Genomic DNA, 13,336 nt, shown 5'->3' on the forward strand with positions numbered 1-13,336 from the left:
TCAATTACAAAATTATCACACAAATGTGATCTAAGAATAATCTTAATAAGGTTAGAAAATCTGAATAAGGGTACCTCTAATACAGAAAGTACAACTTACACCTAGGTTAGTAGAACCTTCACCAAATAATAATTGTACGTTTATAATACGTACACCTTAATTAAATATTACCTGATACGATAAATAATATATAAGTAACTCAAGGTGAGTTAGACAGGCACAAGCCTTTACCTAATAAATAAATCTACGGTTGGATATAACAAATCCTTTTTATAACTCGTAGTTTACAATAATGACTCAACAAGTGAAACCAAACTCTATTCTGAGGGAATAGAGCCCAGAAGTGTATATGAATTTAATAAGTTAAATAATGTGAATGATGAAAATTTTTACTAATAGTTGAAGTTAATTTGAAGAATTTAATTTAAAGTAGACTAAAATAATGTTAAATTGTTATATAGAAAGGAAACCCAGCATAAAAATAATCAAAATAAGAGTACCAACAACTTTTGTAGGGGAAAATATCTGAGCTCAGAGATCTTTACCTTAGGGATTATGCAGTATGGGGAACGCTATCAATTAAATATTATGTAAAAAAAAATACTATAAAAATATGAAGTAGGAAAAATTTGTGTGCAATTAAACTATAAAAAAATATGTCCTGAATATCACAAAAAACAGTCTGTCTTTACTAAAACGCATCAAATGTCCCCAAACAAACCCCTTTTACCCAATCGTCTGGCTGATGTAATGAGCACCCAGTGGTGCTAACTTTCGCTTGCAGCGGTCCTGCTGGAGGTACAGGAAGGCTGGTGGAAACAGCTGGAGGTACTTAAAGGAAGAACAACTGGAAATGATCCAGGCTGGTTGTCCAGTGATCGTTGCTCGAGGAGTGGTCTGTCCCTGGTGGTGTTAGGTGGTTTTTGTTTTTTAAGATTTCATAGTAGATGCGGGGTGGAACTCCATTATGCGGTACAATTCTTCAAATTCACTGTTCACTGATCCTGGATGACTACAATATAACTATTTAATAACTTTGGAACTTAGAATTATAGGTGAATCTTAGTTCAATAACCCCGCATCTACTTAGACTCACTCCTCAAAGCACAATGGCGTGTTCAGTTCAACGGCCCAAGAACCTCGTGGCAATTCTCAAAATCCCTAGCTGTCAAAGTGGGGAAACCAATGTTGCCACGTTTAAATGTGACGTCAGCGAGCATTTTAAAATTCTGTGATGGGTTTTAGTTGCATTTTAATAAACATTGAAAGAGAATAATTCTGAAAATAATTAAATAATATTTTCGATAATTAAATAATATCTTCCCATCAATAATTGATTCTATAAGGGGCGGAACGTCACATTCCCTTTTAACCACGAGAAAAAAAATTTATTTAAAAAAATTTTTTTTTTCCAAATATTAAACTAGTGTAGTAGTGCTTAGTGTATCATTCCCGGTTGATTCGCAAGATTACAAATAATCACAACTAATAATCAAGGGAAAGTAGGATGGTCACTGCAGCAAATAACAGAAATTGCAAAATGTGACCCGAAGTCCTAGTAAAAGTGACTGGTTTTTTTTTTCTTAAAAGCCAAAAAACCTAAAGATGAGACATAATTTATAATGACAAATAAGTGTCGGATTGGCACCAAATCCAAAGTTGAACTATCCATGGACATCAGATTTATAAGGCGTATATCCAAGGACGAACAACCAGGCAAAGGCAGGAGCCAATTCATACCATAACGCAAGTAAATATACTAAAGTCACCAATGAAATCAATAACTATAGTAAGTGAAGAATCGAACACTCAATCCTAAATTGAACTAACAATGGACACCAGATTCGTAATAGCATATCCAGAGAAGAACAATCAGGAATATTTATGGAACAACTTTCACCAATACCAAATAATATAAATAGTGAACATACCAAAGGAATGCAAACACATTAACCAAAATAAATGTGGAATCAGACACTCAATCCAAAGTCGGACTATCAATGGACACCAGATTCACAAAAGCATATCCAATGAAGAACGACCAGGAAGATTTATGGACCAATTCACATCAATACTAAATCATATAAATAAATAAGTGAAGAATCGGACACTTCATCCAAAATCGAACTATCAATGGACACCAGATTCACAAAAGCATATCCAAAGAAGAACGATCAGGAAAATTTATGGACCAATTCTCACTAATACTAAGTAAATAAACTAAATTAGCTCTACATCTACCCTCATCCGGTAATGTGAGCCTATCTGAACTAAATAATAGCACTAAAGGATGAACTTATAAGTTCTATGACTCCATGATAGAAAAAAAAAATATGACGAGAACGAACTACCAATTTTGAATAAACTGCAGATTCATGCATTCTCGCATACATAGAATTATCCAGGAAATACTCCTGAATCTAAGCAACGACTGATGCCAAAGGTAAGAAGTGGTGATATACAAAAAAAATCAATCATTTGTCCAAGCAGGTTAATTACTAACATTCATGACTCTAAGTATCGGGAGAGTCCAAGCATCAATATACTATTAACCAAGAGACATAAAATAAACAAACTCATGTGGAAGTATACCTGGAATATTTGGACTAATTACACAAGAGTGGTTAGGACATGCTGCAGACATTCCCTTACCAGAAATATTATGATAGATAAACATCTGTCTACTCTGCAATGAAAGACATAGATTGCGAAATCGGATAGCAATGGCCAACTGCTGAACTTCGAACCCACGTATTCACCTACTTTGAGCATCAACAGACTAGTGTCTAAGAAGAAATATGAAAGGCTCAAGAATTCATAATATATACCTCTAAATTCCAACTAATTCCAGAATTATACTGTGGAGAAAAGAAAGGATCTGAATTATTATAATATACTTAAGATATCAGTGACAAATGTCAATAGAGTAACCCAATAACAAATTCACGACCACATCTTTCCAATATGGCAAGTCCAATAACATGATATAAAAGGATATATATAAAAAATAATGATAAGTAGATAATCAAATAACCAAAATATGACAACCTAAGATATGGCAGTGTAACATAGTTCCATCTGTATTAGCAAGAGTACCTGTATGGGCCTACATATCCAAATGTCTAATAATCAACAACCCTTCTTTGGTAAGAGGTTCAGTAAGCAAACTGAAAGTACAAGTGAAGTCTATCAAACTTAGTAATACTACTGGCTGGATTAATACTTGAGAGTATTGATCCCTAATGATTAAAATGCACTTCATAATACAAAAAAAAAAATGATAACTCATATAAGCAGTATTACATAATAATTCGGTACCTAGTAATTAATAAGTTAGAAGTCATCAAACCATGCCGAAGGATGAAAATTGAACTAAGGACCTGCACTATCAGGTGATTAAAAAAAATCAAAACCAATACTATACCATAATAAAATCGAGCTAAAGGCAAACACAGGAAGAGATTAGCTCAAACAACCCTGTTAAGCTAATCTTCTTCCGATGAAGTTGAAGAACCAGCATCGTCCATGGTATTGTCAGGCAGTAGATCCTTTATATGAAATTGACCAATTCGCTTATTAGTCGAATTGTCCTTTAATTCATAAATCAAAGGAGATATTACCCTTAAGACAGTACATGGGATATATTTCTGGCAAAACTTAGCAGAAATGGCATCACCCTTACTGGATTTGACAAAATTGCGCTTTAATACTCGATCACCAACAAAGAATCGCAGATCTCGTTTCCTCAAATTATAGTGTTGCTGGTTCCTTAGGTAAGAAGTTTTTAACTTCTTCCTAATGTCTGCGAAAATATGAGGTAACATCTGGAGATCATCTAAGCGATGAAGTTTCTCAGATATTTGAGGAAGATTTTCGGAATTGTCTGAAATTACACCAAAATAATCACCTGATAAAGCAACATTCCTACCAAAATTCAGATATGCTGGAGAGCACTGGGTAACTTCATGGACAGAAGTCCTTATGGCTTGAGCTATGGAATGAATATATTGATCCCAAGCTCTATGATCTGGGTATGTATAGGACCTTAAAGCTGTGACAATACTGCGATTTACTCTCTCAGTATGATTTGCTTGTGGATGGTAAGCAGCATTATAAAAGGTCTTCTGAACCTTATATTTAACTAAAAGATCTTTAAAGGCCTTTGATACAAACTGAGGACCATTGTCACATGACACAATTTGGGGAACACCATACACCAAAAAGACTTGTTCCTCCAAATATTTCAAAATTGCTGGAGTTGTGGCCTGACGAAGGGGACAAACTAAAGGAAATTTAGTGAAATAATCCACAACTACCAGGCAGTAGGTATTACCCTTGTAGCTCCGAGGATAAGGGCCAATGAGATCCATTGAGATCATCTGCCAAGGAAAATTTATGTTCCTGAAGGAACCCATAAGTCCAGCCTGTGGTAGGTTACTTGGTTTACAAGTAGCACAAACCATGCATTTAGAAATGTACCTTTTAATAGACTTCCGCATACCAGGCCAATAATATAATTCGGCAATACGGTGATAAGTCTTATAAAAACCAAAATGACCAGCCGTAACTTCATCATGAAACATATGCAGAATATTTTCCCTATTTGGCGTAGGTACAACTACTTTCCACTCCGACATATTGGATAAGGACTCTATCGGACTTAAGATGTGTTTGTACAGAACATTATTCTCTACCTTAAAATCAGGATATTTTTGTGGGTCTTGAGTAACCCTATCAATCATATTCTGATACCACGCATCAGGAGTTAAAGAAGACAGATCTAGAACATTAATATCGTGGACACGTGAAAGAGCATCTGCGACCACTACCCCGTTTGCCTTTCTATGGACAATCTTATATGAATAGGCAGCCAGTTTGCATATCCATCGAGAAAGTCTCTGAGAAGGGTTTTTCATACTATGAAGCCATACTAAGGAACTATGGTCAGTAATTATAGTGAAATTACGACCTTCCAGATAATAACGGAACGCTTCTAACCCATGGATGATAGTTAAGAGTTCTTTCTCCGTAGTTGAATAGTTTTTCTGGGCCTTATTCAACTTCTTACTAGTGTAAGCTATGGGGTGTTCAGAGCCATCTTTCAACTGAAATAATACGCCTCCAGAAGCAGTATTAGAGCAATCTGTCATCAGGTAAAAGTGCTCATCAAAATTAGGTGACATCATGACCGGAGCGCTTGTTAAAGCATCTTTAACGCGCCTAAAAGCTTCATCGGCCTCAGGAGTCCAAGTAATGGTCTGTCCCTTTTTCCTGTTCTTCAAAAGATCAGTAAGAGGTGACAACAAGGTAGAGTAGGACGGTACAAACCGGCGATAATAGCCACACATTCCCAATATCCTACGGACTTGGGTGGTGGTCTTAGGTATAGGAAAATTTTTGATAGCAACTATTTTCTCAGGATCAGTCCTTAGCCCCTGGTTATCCACAACATAACCCAAGAACTTAAGACTAGGACGACAAAACTGACATTTATCCAGATTGACCGTTAGATTAGCTTCCTTAAGACGTAAAAATAATTTATCTAAAATTTCCATATGAAGGGAAAAATCAGGAGTGACAACCAAAATATCATCCAAATAATAGAAAACATAGGGCTCTAACTGTGGACCAATGACTAAATCCATCAGACGACACATTGTCTGAGGAGCAGAAACAAGACCGAAAGGCATGGTGACAAACTGGAATAGTCCTTTACCACTGACAGCAAAAGCAGTATACTTCTTGCTCTCTTCACTCAGAGGGATCTGTAAGAAGGCCTTAGACAAATCAATAGAAGAGATGTATTTGGCATTCTGAAGTTTGCTCAAAATCACATCTATTCTGGGGATAGGATAAGCATCCCTGTTCGTTGTGATACTGTTTAGTTTCCGACCGTCAAAGCAGATCCTGAAGGATCCATCCTTCTTCTTCGTTAGCCAGAGCGGGGAACAATAGGACGACGTTGAATGTTCTATGATATTTAAAGCAAGCATCGAATCTACTTCTTTTTCTAAATCTGTCTGCCAGGCTTGAGGTATGGGATACTGATACAACCTAAAAGGAGTGGGATTTCCCACTTCGATAGTGTGAGATATTAATGACGTACGACCTAGTTTGTCTTTTGAAGAAAGAGTAGTAAATTTAGAGATCATACTCTCTAATTGCCTTTGTTCAGAGCTTGATAAACTAGCAAAATCATGAATCGCACTAAGAGTAGATAAGTTAAATTCAGATATGGAAAAAGAAAAATCAGAACAACTTAAGGTGCTATTGAAAGCATTGAAAAAGTCCATACCTAGAATTATAGAATTCTGCACGGAAGGAATAACATAAAATGTAATTTCTCTACATAAATCTGCCACGGTGATTTCAATTTGGAGTTTGCCCGTAATGGACTGAACTGTACCATCTGCAGTAGATACTTGCAAGGATGAAATGGGCATAATGGGAATACTAGAATTTTTCAATAAATTTAACCAATGTGCCCCTATCAATGAAATATTAGAGCCACTGTCTAACAAAGCTAAACACGATTGTCCTAAAATTTGAATAGGAAGATATGGCCTATTATCATTTTGTTTCCTAACTAATAAAGAATTAATATCTAGATCTAAAGTATTTGGTTGTCTACAACCGTAATATGGAACTAACCTAGACGTATCATCATCATTAACAAAACTAGAATCTAATATAGATAATGGAACTACATCACTATCACCATTATTATTGTTACGTTGAACACTACTAATCAAAGAAGAATTTGTAAATGACCATCTGTGATCATTTGAATCAAGCGAATCTAACGTATCATCTATAGAAATTAATTTCTGGTTTAATTTTGTTTTGTGGTGTGTGCTGCTTTCTTGAATGACACCCCCTTCCCTTTTCGTGAAGATGGGTTTGGGTTGCTGGATGTGCTTGGTCCAGCAGTTTCGTTTGACGATGGGGTTGGATTCCCTGATTGAGTGTTGGACGGAGAAACGTTCAGGGGACGGAACTCCGAAGTCTCGTTTCCCGAACACTTAGAACAATTCCTTTTAAGGGTGTTCTCTCGGCCACAACCATGGCAGAAAATACGACTTTGAGGAATCCCACAATTGTAAAACGGGTGACCTGGATGATCACAATTCCAACAGACAAGAGAACTAACAACCGAAACATTATGATCATGGCCCTTATTTGGCCAAGAACGTTGCCTAAAGGAAGTTGGCTGAGAAGAAGAGTTAGAAGAGGATCGAGATGTGGATGGAGGTTGAGAAGACCAGGATAAAGTTTCCTCCAAACGTTTGCACTTTATAGTAAGGTCATCAATGTTCTGAATGTCCATAAGAGCTAATTGTTGATGATAAAAGGGTAATAGACATTTAAGGATGATTTTAATTTTAGCTAAATCTGACAAAGGAGTGTCTAAACGACTACACATACCTAATATAGTATTAATAAACATAGTAACAGATTCCCCAGGTTTCTGCTTATGATTCTTAATTTGATCTAGCAGGTCGTCCTGGAACGAGTACGGAAGAAAATCTGACTTCAACTTTTTAATCAGATCAGACCAACAAGAAAAATTACCCCTATTATTCCTAAACCAGGTAAAAGCTGTCCCGGTGAACAGTTCAGCAGAAGCAGCAAACAAATCCTCTTCAGAAACACCTCTAGATACTCGAAGACATTCAACCCTTTCCAAAAATGACATCACATCAGTGTGCTGTTTTTCACCTGAAAATGAAATACCCCATTTGTGTACTTGTACAGGTTTGGAGTAAGTGAAGCTAGATACATTGACTGGAGCATTAGGAGTAGAGGTAGCTATGGGGTTAACTCTAGAATCAAGTTCACCCTCTAGTGTTAATATTCTAAGAGAAACAGATTTCTTGAAAGGTTCCTGTTCTTCTGTAGGACAATGCAACAAGTGTACACGGGCAGAAATATGGCCTAGACGAGATGTTAATCGCGCATACTCTGTATCCTTTACAGTTCCCCTAAACTTTTCGTTTTTTTTAGACAAGCTGTCCAATGTTTCAGTAATTCCTTTTTGTTGTTCCTCAAAAGGAATGGATACAGCTGAAATTTGGAGAAAACTCCTATTGCCAGCTTCTTGTTTCAAAGCACCTCTCAGAAGATTACGTTTTTTATCGACAGTTGTCGACTCCTCTGGCATTATGTCCCTAATCTTTAATTCATAATCCAATTCATCCACCAGAAGATGTTCAGCTTTAAAAGCACACATGATGAGAGCAAAATTATTTACAAATAGTCCAAAGAACAGAAGTACGAAAGATACCTAAGTTTGCACGCAAAATATATATATATAATATATACCAAGAAAATATTAGCAACACACCAACAAAATCAAAATGGCCAGCAAAAAAAAATAATATATATATAATGCAGTATATAATGAAATAAAAAGATCAAATAAATGGATAAATAATCCAATAAATAATGTATACTCAAGTAAACCTACTACCTAAATACTGGAAGTAAATTTTTATTTATATGTAACTTACCACCACTCTAGAAAAAAATATATATATATATATATATATATATATATATAATAATAATAATCAACACTTAGTTGTACCTCCAACTATACCCCTATTGACTGAAGAAATAAAATTTCGTTTTATGAATTATATTATTAATAGCAATATTAAATATAAGTTCCCAATAAAAATTCAAATTTAACCCAGAATGTAAGTTGCACAAACCTATACTATAATGAGGTCCCAAAATATAAACAAAAATCAAAACAGCGTATAAGAATACCTGATATGTATCAGAAATTAAAAATAAAATAAATAAGTAACAAGATGTGTATAGAGATACCAAACGGAAATAACAAAGAAACTTGAGATAAAAAGAGAAGAATTGACCTAAATGAATACTGTCTCAGACCAAAAATAAGGCCACCACGTTGGGAAGCCGATGTAACAGATAGACGATGAAGATTTTCTGTTGGAGTGAATGCACAGAGAGTGATAAACTCCAACAGACAAAGTAAAAAGAAGATCTACTTAATGTAGCCAAAGGAACAACAATGTGGCTTCTGCGTTGAAGAAGCTGAAGTCTAAAATACTACTTTGCAGTAGTACTTGTATAGAAAGATGCCAAGACGAAGAGTATAGAATTGATATAAGACTGAAGATGAAAATTATGAATAGATAGATGTAACTTGAATAGCTAGCTCAATATGCAAGAGAATGGCCATTTGACACTCAAGGAAGGATTCGGCCAATTTGCACGGCTATTTCTGGCTGGACAATAAATTAAAGGAAATGACAATGATGGCTAGAAAAGAAGATATTAAGACAATGTTCACAAAGTAGATAGGGTAAATATAATAATATAATGAAAATAGAATAAATTTTTGGGCGCCAGAAGAAGGATAACTGGGTTAACCCTCTTCCAGGTATTCTACGCTGCTATAGAGTATATTAAATTTGTAATAAAAGTATATTAGATGTACAAATATAAAGGAGTAATATGAGAAAAAAAATATGCACAATAAATATATATTTATTAAATTTAACTACTAGATGTTCACAATCTCCGAGTTAAGACAAGTAACTAGTCTGTGACTCTAACATGACAAAAAAAATGATACTAGTGAAAGTCAATTACAAAATTATCACACAAATGTGATCTAAGAATAATCTTAATAAGGTTAGAAAATCTGAATAAGGGTACCTCTAATACAGAAAGTACAACTTACACCTAGGTTAGTAGAACCTTCACCAAATAATAATTGTACGTTTATAATATGTACACCTTAATTAAATATTACCTGATACGATAAATAATATATAAGTAACTCAAGGTGAGTTAGACAGGCACAAGCCTTTACCTAATAAATAAATCTACGGTTGGATATAACAAATCCTTTTTATAACTCGTAGTTTACAATAATGACTCAACAAGTGAAACCAAACTCTATTCTGAGGGAATAGAGCCCAGAAGTGTATATGAATTTAATAAGTTAAATAATGTGAATGATGAAAATTTTTACTAATAGTTGAAGTTAATTTGAAGAATTTAATTTAAAGTAGACTAAAATAATGTTAAATTGTTATATAGAAAGGAAACCCAGCATAAAAATAATCAAAATAAGAGTACCAACAACTTTTGTAGGGGAAAATATCTGAGCTCAGAGATCTTTACCTTAGGGATTATGCAGTATGGGGAACGCTATCAATTAAATATTATGTAAAAAAAAATACTATAAAAATATGAAGTAGGAAAAATTTGTGTGCAATTAAACTATAAAAAAATATGTCCTGAATATCACAAAAAACAGTCTGTCTTTACTAAAACGCATCAAATGTCCCCAAACAAACCCCTTTTACCCAATCGTCTGGCTGATGTAATGAGCACCCAGTGGTGCTAACTTTCGCTTGCAGCGGTCCTGCTGGAGGTACAGGAAGGCTGGTGGAAACAGCTGGAGGTACTTAAAGGAAGAACAACTGGAAATGATCCAGGCTGGTTGTCCAGTGATCGTTGCTCGAGGAGTGGTCTGTCCCTGGTGGTGTTAGGTGGTTTTTGTTTTTTAAGATTTCATAGTAGATGCGGGGTGGAACTCCATTATGCGGTACAATTCTTCAAATTCACTGTTCACTGATCCTGGATGACTACAATATAACTATTTAATAACTTTGGAACTTAGAATTATAGGTGAATCTTAGTTCAATAACCCCGCATCTACTTAGACTCACTCCTCAAAGCACAATGGCGTGTTCAGTTCAACGGCCCAAGAACCTCGTGGCAATTCTCAAAATCCCTAGCTGTCAAAGTGGGGAAACCAATGTTGCCACGTTTAAATGTGACGTCAGCGAGCATTTTAAAATTCTGTGATGGGTTTTAGTTGTATTTTAATAAACATTGAAAGAGAATAATTCTGAAAATAATTAAATAATATCTTCCCATCAATAATTGATTCTATAAGGGGCGGAACGTCACAAACAGTTGCACTGTTACATATGGGATGTCCACGAGATACTTTACGAGGTTCATTAATATAAAAATACTCAAGTATCGCTTAAAACCAAGTTTTTTATTCCTTTTTCGGTGAATGTTACAAGATCGACTGACTTTACAAAAATGATTGACGTTACTTAAATTAACTGACATATTTTCCATTCTTTTTTGATAATATATTGATATAAGGCATTCATTGACTCGACATGCACCAAGTCAATTTTTGATGATATATTAGGTACTCTGTTATAAAACCGAATCTAATGATATTATGAATGAAACGAAGACTCTTTGAATCAAATAAGGTAATACTTATGCGTCATACTTACTCCAACCACATCATTTCCGAGATCAGAAACATTTTCTGGGAAAAAAGTTGCAAGAATTAACATTTTTGCCAGCTGTGTTATCATATAAATCAATCCTGCTTGGATACACTTCCAAAAGGCTCCATATTCTGATCTTAAAAGTAAAATAGATTTAATTTTAATAAACTGTTCTAATTTGATTTGAAATTCCTACTTACAGGCCAGAGTGTTTATAGGTATAGTAATAAGGTACGTATATAAGGGCCACACAGTTTCCAAAATGGTACAAAGTCATAATTAGAATATATTTGTGTGAAAAAATTAGTAAATATTCAGAAAAAAGATATTGGGATATAATAAATAAAATAATTTCTGAATTACTGAATTTTTAGGTTATCTTTAATGTCAAAAATGTGTAATGTCAAATGTCATATAAATAGTTCTTCTTCTTCTTTTTGTTTTTGGTTTCGCTGCAAGGCGATTACCAGCAAATATAAATAGTTGGATTTACGAAATTTATTTTTGGTAGTGGATAGGTAGCCGGTACCGGTGACTTGTTCTGTAGCCGGTAGTTGCTTATTATTGGCCATGAGCCGATGGGTAGAGGGGATTTGACAGCTTTCGCCAGCGCTGTTAGTGGCAGTTTTGTGCATTTATCTGATAAATTTAAATGACGCGCCATGGGTAGAGCAGAGGGGATTTGACGGTTTTGGCCAGCGCTGTTAGTGCAGCGTTGCCACATTTAGTAGATTTCTACTATTTTGGTGGATTTTTGATATTTTTTAAAAAATTCTAGTAGGCAATATTTTTTAGTAGATTTTTGGTATATTTCAACATTTTCTTATGACAAAAATAAAATTTGCTTTTTAATAGTATTTACCCCATTTCTAAATTAATTTTTAGACATTTTGTTACAATTTCCCAATGTCATTACCGAAAATAAGATTCAGGGGTGGGATTATGTGTACAATCGCTAACACCGCCGACCGCTTTCTATCAATGTCAATATATTTGAATTTTTAGTTCAAATATTTTCTTGTTTTACTAAGTGTCACTTCAGCATCAACTAGCAAAACTAGAAAATAATTCAATTAAAGCTAAAAATTCAAATATTTTCACGACAATTGACATCGATAGAAAGCGAAGTGTAGATATCTACAGTGTACGGAATCTAGCCCCAGGACGAAGATGATGAATATTAAACAGAAATGAAACTGGATTCTGGTGTAACAAACTTGCAGATTTCAAGTAGCAGTGCAATCAGTATCTATTTCAGGTGTTATTGAAGAGTTCTGGCATTCGGTGAGCCTGTTAGAAGCTAACGATGGAAAACTAAAATATCTGAGGCCCGGTCTTTTCACCTCCAAATAAAAGTTATTCGGAGGTTTATTTGACAGATTTACATGTAATCTTCCGGATAAACTTCCTAATAAATATTTATTCGGAGGTGAAAAGACCGGGCCTAATTATAATATATGTAACTTTGCAAAACAACAAATGTTGTGTTTGCGTGTTTCTAATGTAAAATGCGAAATAATTGTTTGAAGAATATGATCCAGACATGCAGATGTTAAAATCAGTGGTTGACAAAATATTATATACAAATATTAAATATAAAACTGATAAAAATTAATAATAGTTGGTCATTTTTGTTCCCCAGTTAAAATATAAAAAAGTTTGGTTTTTATTTACAAACAGTCATATTAATTTCTAGTTAAACTCCCTCTGTGGCGCAGTGGTAAGAGCGCCTACCTTTGGATCGAAAGGACCGAATGGTCGTGAGTTCGAATCTCACCAGGGTAGAGAATTTTTCGTTTATTATAAATTAATAAATGAAAATAGTTTCTATCCTTGTGGGATCGGTACCCACCGGAGGTACCGCAGACGTTCGGATACCATTAGCGTCTCTACAAAGACAATGACATCGACTTTGCAAAGTAACAAGACACTCAACACACACACTACACATAACACTAGCTACCTAATTGGTAAAATCCACTGTACCATCACCATGCCAATGCCCATTAGTTGTCGAGGCATTAGCTAAATAA

The 13,336-nt window shown here is 34.8% G+C and overlaps 1 protein-coding gene across 1 annotated transcript in view; it reads right to left on the bottom strand.

Annotated features, from left to right (window-relative positions):
* Positions 1–11,722, bottom strand: part of LOC126890720 (transmembrane protein 147) — a 50,698-nt gene extending 38,976 nt beyond the window's left edge. Inside the window, exons 1-2 of the mRNA XM_050659888.1 lie at positions 11,504–11,722; positions 11,307–11,439 (exon numbers count right to left, since the gene is read on the bottom strand). Of these exons, the coding sequence (XP_050515845.1) occupies positions 11,307–11,439; positions 11,504–11,580 (210 nt within the window). The 5' untranslated portion in view covers positions 11,581–11,722. The remainder of the gene's footprint in view (positions 1–11,306; positions 11,440–11,503) is intronic.
* Between the last annotated feature and the right edge of the window lie 1,614 nt (positions 11,723–13,336).

This window comes from Diabrotica virgifera, chromosome 8, assembly GCF_917563875.1.
Source record: "Diabrotica virgifera virgifera chromosome 8, PGI_DIABVI_V3a".
Lineage (NCBI taxonomy): Eukaryota > Metazoa > Arthropoda > Insecta > Coleoptera > Chrysomelidae > Diabrotica > Diabrotica virgifera.